Source organism: Centruroides sculpturatus, unplaced genomic scaffold, assembly GCF_000671375.1.
Source record: "Centruroides sculpturatus isolate CEXI.00-Female unplaced genomic scaffold, Cexi_2.0 scaffold132, whole genome shotgun sequence".
In the NCBI taxonomy this organism is placed as follows: Eukaryota; Metazoa; Arthropoda; class Arachnida; order Scorpiones; family Buthidae; genus Centruroides; species Centruroides sculpturatus.
In genome coordinates this window covers 273360-288587 of record NW_019384471.1, presented here as the reverse complement: position 1 = coordinate 288587, position 15228 = coordinate 273360, and the positions used below count along the sequence as shown (strand labels likewise).

General features: G+C 29.7%; 1 protein-coding gene across 1 annotated transcript in view; it reads right to left on the bottom strand.

The window, feature by feature from the left end:
• The window catches only part of LOC111621187 (cytochrome P450 4C1-like), a 26795-nt gene extending 17938 nt beyond the window's left edge, over positions 1 to 8857 (bottom strand). The window contains exon 1 of the mRNA XM_023363268.1: positions 8842 to 8857. Coding sequence (XP_023219036.1) covers positions 8842 to 8857 — 16 coding nt within the window. The remainder of the gene's footprint in view (positions 1 to 8841) is intronic.
• Between the last annotated feature and the right edge of the window lie 6371 nt (positions 8858 to 15228).

Here is a 15228-nt window from a genome sequence, read left to right as displayed (position 1 = left end):
CGATCTGGCCACGTGAATAAGTTGAAGTTACATCCTTCTAACAGGAAAAGTAACTTTCGTTATCATGGAATTATAACAAAACCTGCCAATTCAATATAAATGGAAAAAAAATATTATATGGAATTCAACGAAAATGAAAATTTGCTTGATAATTCAACTACGCTTGTTGGAGAACAATAAAAACACTACACTCAACAAGCCACCAATAAAACTCAACTGCCTAACCTATGACCAAAGTCTCCTTTTAATTTGTTTTTTTAAAAAAAGCGCTTGACAAACTTGCCCCGTATGCCGAAGTTGCCCCGGTCTCTCCTACATAACATCACAAATGGTGATTAATTAATAAATGACAGACAAACAGCCAACAGTGAAAATTTATTAGCATATTGTATAAGTTTTAATAAATTGCAGCCCAATAGGATAATTCATGAAAAGTTTTCTCTTTGTAAGCATCTGAGCTTATGTAAGAGAAATGCAATTAAAAGTGATAACTTTAGATCTTAAGAATTTGTCTTTAAAATGTTAACTTTTGTTATAAGAAGTGAAACGTTTATTCTGATTTTTGAGAAAAGTTTCGTAGATTAATAATAATTATCATTTACTACAATATTAGTGAACATAAGAACAGATTTACTGTAGAGTTTATCTCAAATATAATCATTAAAAATTCCTTCAAATGAGCAATTATTTATTGTGACATCGTCACAATGCCAGGCTGCAATTTTTAATTTTTTATAAAGTTTATTTTTGAAGCACTATTCATCTAGTGCTTATGTTGGTGTTTGCATGGTGGCTGCCAAAATTGTATCTGGATTATAAAATTTTGCAAACAAATTCCACTGCGAATTTGGCCATTTCAAAACAAAAATTTTATCGTTATAATAATCCCTAAATATAAGCGTATTTGAGCTAAACATATCAGATTATGGACCAAACTGCTATGACAAAACTAATGCATTATATCAATATTAGTTAATGGGACGTTAACATGATGTAACGAATTGCCTACCGCTAGATTCTTGAAAGTATGGTAAACGAGTGCTTGAAAATATTATCTTATCGAATATTCTGTGTAGTTTTGCAAGGGTAAAACTCTAAACTCTTTTTAGATCGGGTAAACACAATAAGTTATAATTTTTTATAGTTACACAGATAAGATAAACATTTAATATAAGACAACGAAGTACAATAGAAGTGAAAAAAGAAAAAAGTGTAAAGAGATTGTAAGAAGAGAAAAGAAAAGTCGCTCTGAGCCACATACATAAAGGTAACTCCCTATACAATGAGTTAATATTGTCGTGCAGTATTTTAGGCTGCAAGGCCATGGAATTAAAAGAATACGTGAATTTTAGCAAACAACAATAAGTGGTGCAGCTAAAAACAGACTAGATAGAGCACAATATAAAGCTAAATATTAAACTAGAGCTCAAACCTAGTACTATAGAATTAACACAAACTAAACTTGCAGGTACTGTAAGAAGCAAGGTCAAGTGACAGAATGAAGATATGTATTTTATGTGGCATTATTTACATCCAAAAAATGAAACGTTTAAATGTTTTGTAAATAGTCCTTCACACGCAAAAATTCTACAGACACGTTCATTGATACGAGAATAGAGATTAGACGAAAACTTACCGATTTTGGATATCATAATTTGAAATACGAGTTTCCACCCAAGAAGACAATAATATAATTCGGTGTGTTTAAAACCAATAAAAATTTCCTTTCTTTTAACCAGAAACGTATACACAATATATATTATAGAAATAATAGCAAGTATCTTCCACTTGTAATTACTGGCAAGGATTTCGATAAGATCTCCCATACTTATTTTAATGCTCTTCGTATATTATAGAAATTAATTTTATTCGAGTTTGTAGTTTAAATTCGTTACTCGTAAATGCCTAAATACCTGGAAAACTACTTTTATAATAACAGCCAAATACACTTCGTTCTTATAAATTGAATTTATTTGCTCAACGTATACATGAAGTGACGTATATACCACTAGACGTACTTTTTCCTTATTGTCAGTTTTGATTTAATTCATATTACTTGTAAATTCGACTTTATAGTTTCGTATCACGAAATTAAGCACTAAGTATTATCCCTTTATATAAGTGGTCTTCCATGCTATTTTGTTTTCGTGGATAGGTCATGAATAACAGGAGATATAGGGGTTTCAGGTGTTGTCATTTTAAAAAATTTTACTAGCGATTGTATTTACGTTTTTTTATTCTTCATCCTACCTGACATATTAAATCAAATAAAAACTTCAACACACACACACACAAACTCGCGACTTCAGCATTAAACATTATACCTCATTAAATAAACATAAAAAATGGGGGAAAAAGTGTATGCATCCCAAAAGACGTCTTTCTTTAGTTGTCCTCACGCTTATACGCTGCATTTCACAAGGAAAAATGCATACTTTATTTTATTAGATTTGTTTTTATATGTAGAGTAAATACCTACTGCATCTATTACTTAATGTGTGTTTAGTGTTTTTTTAGAAACAACAACTTCGTCTTTCTAAATGTATGTAATTTTTGCACGTGTGACAAGGGACAACTTTATTTCTGTATAATTGTCGATTTCATGTACGTTACGTAACTTTTAATGTAAAATACGCAAAAATATATTAAATAATAACAAAAACAGACTTCAGAATTCAAAATATTATTAAAAGAACAGAGTTTTCAATGATTTTTATAGAAACTGTAAACTTGCACATTTGTTATTTATGTTTCCGAAACAGCGTTTTTACTTTTAAGGGTGTTATAATAATAAAGAAAAATTATGGCAATTAGTCAAGAATCGAACCCACCCAACATTGTTATATATTTAAATTCGGGTGACATTCAATTCATCTAGTTTGAAATTCAATAATCCCTGTGCTGTTGTGTTGAACATTTCTAAAATATTGTAGGGAGGGTTGCCTATTCTCCCTCAACCACACACACACACAATTCATACATACAGAAAAAAACGGAAGAAATCTTTGAAATTTTTTAGGTTTCATGGGTTCGTGTTTTAAAGCATAAAAATGAAACGGGGTGACTTTTCTACCGATTTTCACTCCTTCCGTCTTTCACAGATAACAGACAGTAATATAAAAATACTAATGCTTAATTTTCCTTGTAAAATAAAATATGGTGTTTCGTATTTGCTGCTGTTTTTTGATAATATTATAAGGAAATTCGATGTATTGATTACGAAAATATTAGAAATATAATTCACTTATTAGCTGTTATCTTTATTTACAAAAAACAATAAAAAACCGTTTATAATATTTTGTCATTACATTTAATTAAAATATACATAAATATTTTATATTAGTATTTTGCGCAATACTTAAATAACGAGAAAATTTCCTAAACGAGGCATAACTTTAATAACAAGGAAATAGATTTAAATTGTTAGATAAATCATAAATTTTTAAAACAGAAATTTTAAAAGAATTTTATATATAAAAGGAAGTACTGATGCAATAATTACGCAGATTATATTTTACATTTTTATAGTCTATTCTAGCGTAAATAACAAGTTTCCTGTTACGTTGCTTCCAACGGCAATTTTCGGAGAAAACGACCACATTTTTATCCTAAAACGAGTAAATAACGTAGATTTACTCAAGTGAAATCACGACTAAAATTAATTTCTAAATATGTCAAATTTAACAAAGAAGATAGATCCATACTGCATAACTTTTTTAAATTTTAGTAACGGAATCTATATTCGTAGTTTTAAAATTATATTTGATTTTTAAATATAATTGCATTTATACCGAAATTCTGCATGAACAATAAATTATGTGAATAATTACCGTTGCATTAAAACGCATGCAATCTATTCTATTGCAACAAGTGTTTAATCATATTTTATTAATAGCTGGGGTACCCGGCTTCGCTCAGGGAATTGATGCGAGATTGTGTGGTAGTTGAACTACTATTTTTAGTGAAGTGTTAACCTCTCCTCGCGAAGGTAATTTCGAAAAATCTCTTCTTAGTTTAGCGGCACGCACATTGTACACTTACCTTTATAATATATATTGATTAGAGTACATATCAATTAGTAATATCAATACCGAAGAACAACGAAATGAACGAATTAAAGAATCAAGAATTGCGACACAATCTTATAATAAAAGACTGCGAACGCAAGCCACCCATGATCAATTTCTTGCAAAAACCGCATCTGCGCCTGTAAATCTTGCACGTCGTTTTCTCTTAACACTTCGTTTGTTTCTTAACAACTTCCATTGTCAACACTCCCTTCGCGGAAGATTCCGAAAAATCTCTTTTAGTGTACATTGTAGTGACGTACCCTATTAAAACGTAATCAACAACGCAAAAAACTGCATCTAAAATAGTATAATAGAAGCCGAGTTGTTCATGGGAAGCCTTAATCCTTTCCCTCTCTCCCGCGGGTGGAATTTTGAAAAATCCCTTTTTAGTGTACGTTCTCACGACTCACCCTAACTGTGTACCAAATTTCAACCTTTAACTCTTAACCGTTTGGGCTCTGCGTTTCTTATTATTATTCGGAGTGGCTATTTCAAAGGGCAATTTTGGCAACTAAAAATAATATTTTCGACCATATCAACTATAATATTCAAAGGAAAATACAGAACTGGCAAGAGCTTCTCCGCTTTTAAGTTTGGGCATTGTATAAAATATAAATCAATTCGACTTTTTATTAACAAATACACTAAGCACACTTTACACAGTTTTCACGTTTTATTTTCGATTTATATTCAGTCACTGTATCACTTTCACTACTCACACTTCACTGTTTGTTTTTATTCACTCACTGCACTACTTTGGAATTTTCACTTCTTTTTCGGTTCTTCCCTTCGTCACTGATAAGAAACTGACGTTCGAAACCACGACGGATCTTGCTTTATATACCGCCACCAATGGGGTTACCCATTGGTGGTGGTATATAAAGCAAACAAACCATGTGGACCATTCGAAGCATACAAAAAAAGGCTTAGAATGGTACACAATGTTCCAGAACATTCCACAACATTCAAGTATGTTCTGGAATGTTCCACAATGATCTGGGATGTTCCGGAATGTTCCGAAACGTTCGGGAACATCCCGAAACATTCTGGAATGTTGTGGAATGCTCTCGAATACTCTCGAATGTTCTGGACTGTTCTAGAAATTTCTAGAAAACGAAACCTCCAGCCCTTATATCTTCAACAGCACGCCCTTTAGGTAAAAACGGGAACCTTTTTCGTGGATGGAGGGTAGATGGCTACCACACCATATAAATTACTTTTGATCATACCGGGACTCGTTTTTGAGTTTTAGCGGCACTCGTATTGTACACTTACTTTCATAAGATATATTCATTATACCTCAATATCCTATTTATTGCCTTTTAATTTATAATTTTTGTGGTTTAATTTTGATTATTTGACTCAGAACGATTGCACAAACATTGCAAACTAGAAATGTTTACAAGGAAAACTATGTATATACGGACTATTTATGCAAAAATTAAGAACTGTTGTGAATATCAATACAGAAAAAAAAAAATATTTCAACAATACTACGCGTGACAATTCGTCTGATAGGAAAAAGTAAAAACGATAACATAAGGTTACTTTCAATATCCAAAATAACAATAATATTTATAGTTAGTGCGCTGAAAGCAGTTACACAAAAGTGTTTTGGTGAAGATTGTTTTTCGTTCCAAGCATATAAACGGTTGTTACAGGACTGTAATAAACATCATTGTATTTATAGTTTTGTAACTAAGTTAAATAAACAATCGTTATTTTTCTTAAAATTAAGATTCTTAAGACTTTTTTCCATCCGCTTACCATTAGGAGGTATAAATTTACTATTTAAGTGTAAGACTCAATGTTAATGGTTGGCAGCGTTTATGGTCGGCACTTTTGGGCGCATTATAAATAATTGTTCAATTTTTTACACAATTTATTTGCTTATATTTTTCTTTTGTATACGCCGACCATTTGATGCCCTTTTTCTTACTCATGTTTTTTTTTTTCTTATAAGAAATTAGAAATATAATTCCTATTCTATCTGACGAATTTTTTGGGATTATTACCGATAGTTATTGCTGTTGGTACAGAGTTAACATTGATAAACAATTATGAACTCTTCATTAGGCGACCTCTGTCTCGTATTTACTATTGTACTAATATTATGCAATGCGTAGTTTTCTAAATAACGAAAAGTTTCTTATCAATAAACTCTTTATTAAATATTAAATAAACATTAACAATACCCCATTTCCACAATAACAATTCGAGAAGCTAACAAAATATCTTTATACTTATTACAGTTTTGTTCTTTCATTTGTTCTCTTTCTCTCAGTTTTGTTCTCTTTCTAACATACAAAAACACGGAACTAAATAATCATTTCAAATACTTTCGCACAATTCAAAATAAAAGTTATGATGACCTTCAATACCTTTCTATTATTACTCGGACAATTTATCATTGAACAATACGAGGTCGATTTTTATGTGTATTGTTCCTTTGTTCGTCGTTTTGCAATTTTTCCCGAGTAATTGTTTAACTACATCATAATATATATGAGAATTAAATACTGTAAAATTACAGGCTGGTTTTATTTTAAGTTTAGATTTACTGTTATAAAAAATCTAATTACAGTTATAATAATAATTGCTTATTGTTTCAGTGAATACACGAAACAATAGAAAGTGAATAGCGCAGTAAATATAGACATATCACGCTTGCCCACATGAGTAATTTTAGATATTATGTCAAAGTAAAAAATATATGTATATACAGAGTTACTTCAACTACGTATATAACTTTAATTAATTTATTAATGTAAATTCAGCAAATTTTATTTAGTCTACTTTTTGATAGAGTAAACGAGGTCTGTACTAAGCATGATGTCCGTATAACTTATATCTTTATTTTATAAAAGTAAAAAAAAATATATATATATATATACAGATCTGTATATCAGCAAAAGAAAACTGAGATTGCAATATACCATACTTTCCGGTGTATAAGACGACCCCCAACTTTTACAGTTAAAATATAGAGTTTGAGATATACTCGTCATATATGACAACACCCGGCGTATAAGACAACTCCTGACTTTTGAGAAGATTTTCCTGGGTTAAAAAGTCATCTTATACACCGGAAAATACGGTATATACTGTATGTCAGCATTAACAAATAAATTGAAATTTGAAATTTTATATAAAAATTATCAAACACTTCATTTATATGTACCGGTACATCAGATAGTAAATTACAAATACATTATTCAAATTTTATACCTGTTGTGATATCTGAAAGGCCATAATTGAATATAATGTTTCATATTTTTCCAAATTTCTTTGATTTTTATTATTCAAAAAAATTTCTTTTGGATAAAATATTAATCCATAATTTTGTTTGGATGGAAATTTTACTTTATCTAAATGTAATGGAACAAGATCTGTAATTAAAAATTTTAAATTATATTAAATTTATGAAATCAATAAAAGTTTAGATTTGAAAACATTTAATATTCTAACCCAATTTAGATAATTCAAATACAATTTCTACTATATTTTCTAATGATTTTAATACTTTATTTGATACAGCAAGAGCATCATCTGTCATTGATTGTTCATTTGGAAGACACCATACAGTAATCTATTGAAACAAATAAGTTAAAACAATGATAAGATATTAAATATAAATTTATCATTAATATATTTTGATATATTACAAGATTTATCATTAATATTTTATAATCATAGTTTCATGAAACATAATTAAAATTATCATAGGGGCTGTCCATAAATGATGTCCATAATGGAAGGAAGGGAGGGGGTTAATTAAAATTAGAAATGATATTTTTAGAAATATTTTTAACCTTGTCATAAGCTCTTCCAGCATAATTACCAAAGAAAAACGCCACAGAATAAGCTGACATATTTATAGATTTGTGAAAAATGTCAGCAACAAAGTTTCCTCTAAAAGAAAAAAATATATATTTTATTATAGAAAATATATTATCAATTCTGATAAACAATGANTAAACAAAACAAACGTTTTCAACCCAATTTATGGGCCATCTTCAGGTTAAAATTGTTCGACTCTAATACAAAATCGAACACGTTCAAAATTAACACATTAGAACATACGTTAAAATTAAACCAATAGAACATACGTTAAAATTAAACCAATAGAACATGCTTAACCACAATAAAATAATCAAATCAAGCCCACACATAACCCGACTTCCGGCGACTTCTAATGATTCAACGGTTTATAAGCTATCCGCCGTTAGGGCGCTAGTCAGAAGAGCATTTTTGTATTGCTCGAATGTAATCGACACGATGGAAGAGCTGGGTAGGATCAAAAGCGTTGCAAAAGACTTAGGGTTTGGAACAATATCTATAGAGCGTTTAATTTTAACGTACGTAAAGCCTAGAAGCGGCTCTAAAAAGAAACCAGACACTAGTGGTAACTTCGCAAAGTTTACGTATAATAAATGTCTCTTCCCGATTATGAAGCAAATAGCGAAACACAAAAACGCCAGTATAATATACAAAAGGGCCCCCACAGTGTATAGGTTGATTAGAAATGACAAAAAAAAAATGAATGATAATGAGCAGCCAGGTGTGTATGCAATTCCATACAAAAATGACCAGTTGGGAATTGATAAGGACTACATAGGGGTCACTAACAGAAACCTTGGTGTGAGAATTAAAGAACACAATTACGATGTCGCAAAGAATATGTGTGTAACAGCATTATCCAAAATGGCACAAGCGGAAGGTTCTGTCATTAAATGGGACGATGCCAAAATTTTTGCAAAGGTGCACTCACCAACGCTCTCGTCCATAACTGAAAAATGTGAAATATACAGGGCAAGTTTAACGGATAGATGTTTAAATTACAAGGATGCGACAGTGTCACCTTCATCGTGGAAATACATAGTAAGAAAAAACACGTGTAATAATACACCTGCAGAGACTCAATAGATATCTGGGATAATGTAGAAATAATTGGTACTTAGTGTGTACGGTTAATCACTATATTTTATTTTCGTTTTTTGTGTGATATTTTAGTTTAGTATTTATTATTTATTATTTTATTGTGGTTAAGCATGTTCTATTGGTTTAATTTAAACATATGTTCTAATGTGTTAATTTTGAACGTGTTCGATTTTGTATTAGAGTCGAACAATTTTAACCTGAAGATGGCCCATAAATTGGGTTGAAAACGTTTGTTTTGTTCTAATATTATATCACGATTATATTCAATNTAAGTTTAATGTTCACGGTGTAATTTTTGCCAACAAATTTTTCATTTTACCATAACGTCATTAATTTTAACATTATAAGAATATACGCAAATTTATATTATTGTTATTTTTTTATTTCCTGACTGTCACTTGATGAATATTAATTTAAACGGCATACTTCCTGTGTGACCATCTGTTAAAATTTTATCAGAGTGTATATTGATAACCAATTTATTTATAGATTCTTGAAATAAATCAAAAATATTTATACAAAAAACGTAATACAACAACAAATTCTAATATTTAACTTAATAACACTCAATAAAATGACAAATTTTTTGTGTCTCGTAAAGTAAAGATAGTGTGTAAATATATAATTCTACCTACTTGTACTTAGAGTAACGATACAAATTCTCTTGTGTTCATGTAAGTTTATTATACGAATAATCCCACGATAAGTGAAAAAATATAATATTAATATTTTATGCTAGATTTCTTTCTGTAATGTGTGTGTTAGATTTGTTATGAAAAGAATTCACTTGTAGAAAGTACACGTTGCATAATTTAAATATCATTCATAACACGTGACAACTAATAGTATTTTTTAAAGATAAGTTTTATTTTGAGGATATAATATAAATATATTTATATCTCCCAAACGTTGAACATCAAAATATATTAATCTTCACTAATAATTTATAGTTGTATTAAAGACAATACAATACAATAAGAAAAGAGAAGAAGGTCGTACTCGTTGGTGTAAATTTTAAAAGGAGATGGAAAGAAAATATCAAAGGAAAGAATGAGAGATAGATTTGTGGCAGAGGCCAAGAGGATGCAACTGTTGAAGAGTAAGGAGAAGGGGTAGGGGAGGTTTTGTGCCGCACTGGAAATTTATTAGAATAGAACAAGTTACAAAATACAAAATGCCGAATACAAAATTCATAGATAGATATTGATAACTGATGTTAAACATAAGATTCGCTGCAGGTAATAAAATACATTGAAAAGTAAAGTATAGTGATTACATAATTGTAAATTAAAATACAGACTAATACATTCAGAGGTTAACTTAAACATATACAAGAGATTATTACGCGATAATTACAACAGGTGGGAAAAGAAAGCTGTACGACATATGCAGTGGATACATTGAAACCAAAACACGATATAAGTACTTGGTACAGTATGGATATTAGTAGATGGATATAATCAGTATACAAATACAGCGCAAAACAGAAGTTAACAATGTTGCAGATAACATAGCAGAACAGATTTAAACAGTAGACAAACAAGCACCAAACGATTGTGCAAGAAGCAGAACACCGCTTAGAGTTGATAAGGAGAGTGATGGAGCCTAATCCGACATTTTAATGTTCTTTGTATTAAAAACAGCAAAATAAGTTCATTNGGACCCGCTTTGCTGGGCAAAAAGTAACGATAGTGAAGATTAAGATAATTATATTATAGCCAATTTTACCCGTTTTCACAGAATGAAAAAATTAGGTCCCCCGTTTCCAGACTAATTGCGCTACTCAGACCTGTCTAGAGCCCGTTCTCGTAGATGTATTTTGATGAGATTTGGTATATCTGTTATATGAACAACGTGGAAAAAAAAAATGCAAAAAAAATATTTGGTTCGAATTTTTATCAGTCACGTGTTCAAAACGCGTTACAGCATTGTAAGTGTTTTGAACACGTGACTAATGCAAGTGGATTGCACATTAAACAAATGCTGTGAATAAAAACCGTTTGCGTGTTTCCATTTTGTCTTTCTTGTTCTTCATGCGTCATTTTTTCATCTAGAGATAAAAATTCGAACTAAATATTTTTTTTGCATTTTCCAATTCCCATGTGTCCGTATAGTATAGGCCTATATACCAAGTTACATCAAAATACATCTACGAAAACGGGCTCTAGACAGGTCTGAATATCGTAACATTAATTTAATCATAACCACTATGTGTATTAGAGGTATGGCCAACTATTACTATTAGTAGAATCCATTCTGTTACTTTTAGGCTGTTTACAGTAGAAATTTCTATAAAAATAATGAATTATCTTTCCATTTATTAGATGTACAGTACATTGCAACATGCTTGAATTAAGCTCCTTTGGCTATTCCAAAGTCATACAATACAAATTATTTACCATTTTACCAAATACGCNGTTAATAATGTTGCAGATAACATAGCAGAACAGATTTAAACAGTAGACAAACAAGCACCAAACGATTGTGCAAGAAGCAGAACACCGCTTAGAGTTGATAAGGAGAGTGATGGAGCCTAATCCGACATTTTAATGTTCTTTGTATTAAAAACAGCAAAATAAGTTCATTTAAAATGTAATTATTTTCATTATTTGTTCATCAATTTTATATTTAGATTTTTTTTCTATACTCTCTCTTTCTATATACAGTGGGTGATCGGTTAACAAACATAATACGTTCCAAGACTTTGGTCGCTATCCGAATTGTTCGTTAACCGATTATTGGTTTACCNAGCTGTATGGCCAACTATTACTATTAGTAGAATCCATTCTGTTACTTTTAGGCTGTTTACAGTAGAAATTTCTATAAAAATAATGAATTATCTTTCCAGTTATTAGATGTACAGTACATTGCAACATGCTTGAATAAATTTTCGAGCTCCTTTCGCTATTCTAAAGTCATAAAATACAAATTATTCACCATTTTACCAAATGCGCGAATTAAATTTTTTACCGCCAGAGAAAGTAAATTTTGCTGAAATTGTGAATATGTTTGGAAATTACTTATCAACTTGTGCCGATTAACAAAAACACAAACACAAAGGAATCTTATACTTAAATAAGTTCAAATGTAAGAAATTGCAACGCACAATTTGCAATTTAATTGGCAATAACATATGCAATATTGAAACATCCAGATCGAAAACTAATTTAAAATCATAAAATTATGATGATATGAAACCGTGCTTTGCTATTTGTTTATGCTTCTGACACAATATAGTGCTATAAATTAAGACACTTGGCGGATTTTTTCATCTTTATTTAATTGATACGTGTGGAAAAAATTACACGTTTCGAGCTCTTAAGCCCCTCTTCAGTCAACTAAAACATTTAAAAAGGATATAACATACACATAAAAAGGAATACACAAGTTTTGTAAAATTCTTAAAAAATAAAACATACCTATCCATACAGGTCTTATAAATTAAAGTAGCAGTTTACTTTCGATATTTTTTCAGCAACATCAGCTTATTCACAGTATTTTTTCTTGTAGCCTACTATAATATTAGGAGAGTATACAACATATCTATATAAAACTATACATAAGTTTTATAGTATCTATAAAACTATATTCAATTAAGGCATACCTTGAGTACGGCTGTTATTAAGGTTGTACTGTACAAAATTGATTATACCTTTTACTTATAAAACAGTCTTACAAAATCCTTGGTCTAAAATATACCTTAGACAACAATTATCAAATTGGTATACAATTGATTATGCTTTTTACTCATAAATCTGTTTTACTAAATCCTTATTTCCTTTGATAAGCATTGACAATATAATACGAATTTACATAACTTCTACAATATAAATTTACATATCTGACATCTACTATATTTTTACAATATATGATTGTTGATTTATTTAACATTACAGTATTTAATATTATAGATTATTATATGAACTAATGACATTACAATGTCTTGAGGTTGGTAAACAGGATTAACATTTAATATAAATTTACATATTATTTGATTCCCGTTACAACATTACAGTTTTTTGTTATTGTTGATTTATGTAACAGTTCAATCGTTATTATTAATTAGCACATTGATCACAATAATAATAGTTTGAATCTAGTGAATACAATTAATATAAAATTTTTAACCAGTTTTCGTTTATTGAGATGCTAGGATTTTTATTTATACTATTTTGATTTTTGATTATTTCTATACTTTCCTTGAATTTTCTTTTGTATGTATCTCTTTCTCTGTGTAAGATATCTATATTATTTTTATCTATATTACAATTATTCAAAAGGCAGTGTTCATGAAAAGCAGAATTTAGTCTACGATATTTCAAATCGGCTATATGTTCTTTCAATCTTACTTTAACTTTACGTTTAGTTTCACCTATATAAAATTTNCATTGAATTTTCGTCGATGTTAAGCCTAATGAAGACTATCGTATCGTTAAAAATTATTTTTTTATTTTGTACAAACAAAATAAATATATTGAAAAATATAAAAACAATAAAAAATTATACTTCAGAAGTTAATCTAGTATCAAAAACGTAAAATATTTGAGTAGGCAAAGATTGCAACGCTACAGCACTGGCGAAAAAATTTAAATTTGCAGACTGGAATTCTTTCGGATAATTGACGTTTTGGATAATTGACTTTCGGATCATCGACGCTCTACTGTATTTCCCTTGACCTCTGGTAAAAAGCTAATTAAGTAGAAGGCAGGAAAACTGATTGCCTTTTAAAAACAACTCCTATGGCATTAGGTTGTAGCTTCAACACGAATAAGGTACGAAAAATAGCTAAATACATTTTTTTAAATAATTAAAATTACGTATGTTATAGAGATGATTTTTCTGTGATAACAGCTTTTTAGCTCTATCCTTTATATTAGATAGCCTGTGTCGTTTATATCAAATATTTCTAAGTTTTACACAGATAACATTTTTACAACTACATTCTGACCTATTTATATAAGTCAGATAATATATATTAATTTATAAAACTGAATTGTTTCTCTGCTAATTAAATACAAATATAATAAGTAGTTTTAAACACTTAAATACAGTTAATGATAATAAATGCGTTCGAAATAAATTATGCATATGAAACATTTATACTCAATGTACTAAAATATTGAAGGCATTCACTCAGAATAATGTTAGAGGTATTTTATTTGCAGTAAAAAACGACAAAAATTTCAATTAATTTTGCAAACGTTTTATTTCAAACGAAGTAATTAGTTGCTAAGTTTTTTTTCAAATTGAAAATAATTAATTTAAATATGTTTCAAATCTTAATGTAATTAATTGTTTTGCATACATTTGTAATGTTATAAGTACAGTAGACTCCCTATAATACGGTAGATACGTTCCGTTTCATATGAATTCGTGTTTTATGATCACTTAAATACATGAGCCAATCAGAGCCTGGCACGTATGAAGTTCAGAAACTACGGCTGTTTAAAAAATTTTCTTCTATATAATTAATCAATTCTAGACTAATTCGACTCAACATTTCCTGAACACGTATAATTTTTTGCGAATAATTCATATAAACTATGCTATAAACAAATAATTGTAGGATTACGTACCGAGTGTGTACCATTTCTTAAGCTTGTTCTTAGTGCGGAGCGGCGCATCGAACGGCAGGTGCGTGTTTTCTGATAAGTTATTTTTTTTTTTNTGTAATAATATTTAATATTTTAACTGATAAATATATTAATAATGATTAATTATTCTACCATATCGTATAAATCTTTCATTAGCTTAATAATAATATATATTCCCATAGTGGTTGTATGAACCAATGCGACCACCTGCAACGTCAGTTATCGTTCACAGATCTTACAAAAGCTTTCTACCCTAGACAGATGTGCTAGCAGATCGCCCATGTGTAGCTACTTAATGCAACAACGCATAGACGATTTGTCTAAATAATGTTTTCCAAGAAGACTGTACAAAAGTCTGCCCTTATTTACCTTTTATATACCTGAAAAAAAATTAGAAATCTTTATATGGCTACAATTTCACGTAAAATATGACGGAATTGTTGGGTTACAACCTTACGAATGCCAAGGCAAGTGCAGGGAATTTCCGGGTTTTTTCTGTGTCTAACATCAAGGCATTTATAGAATGTTTTCTTCGGAAGAATCTTCCTTTGGTTAATCGCCTTTGCGTAGCCAAAATTTAAGTAAAGCTTAACATACCGATCTTGCCCCGATCTCCCCTATAT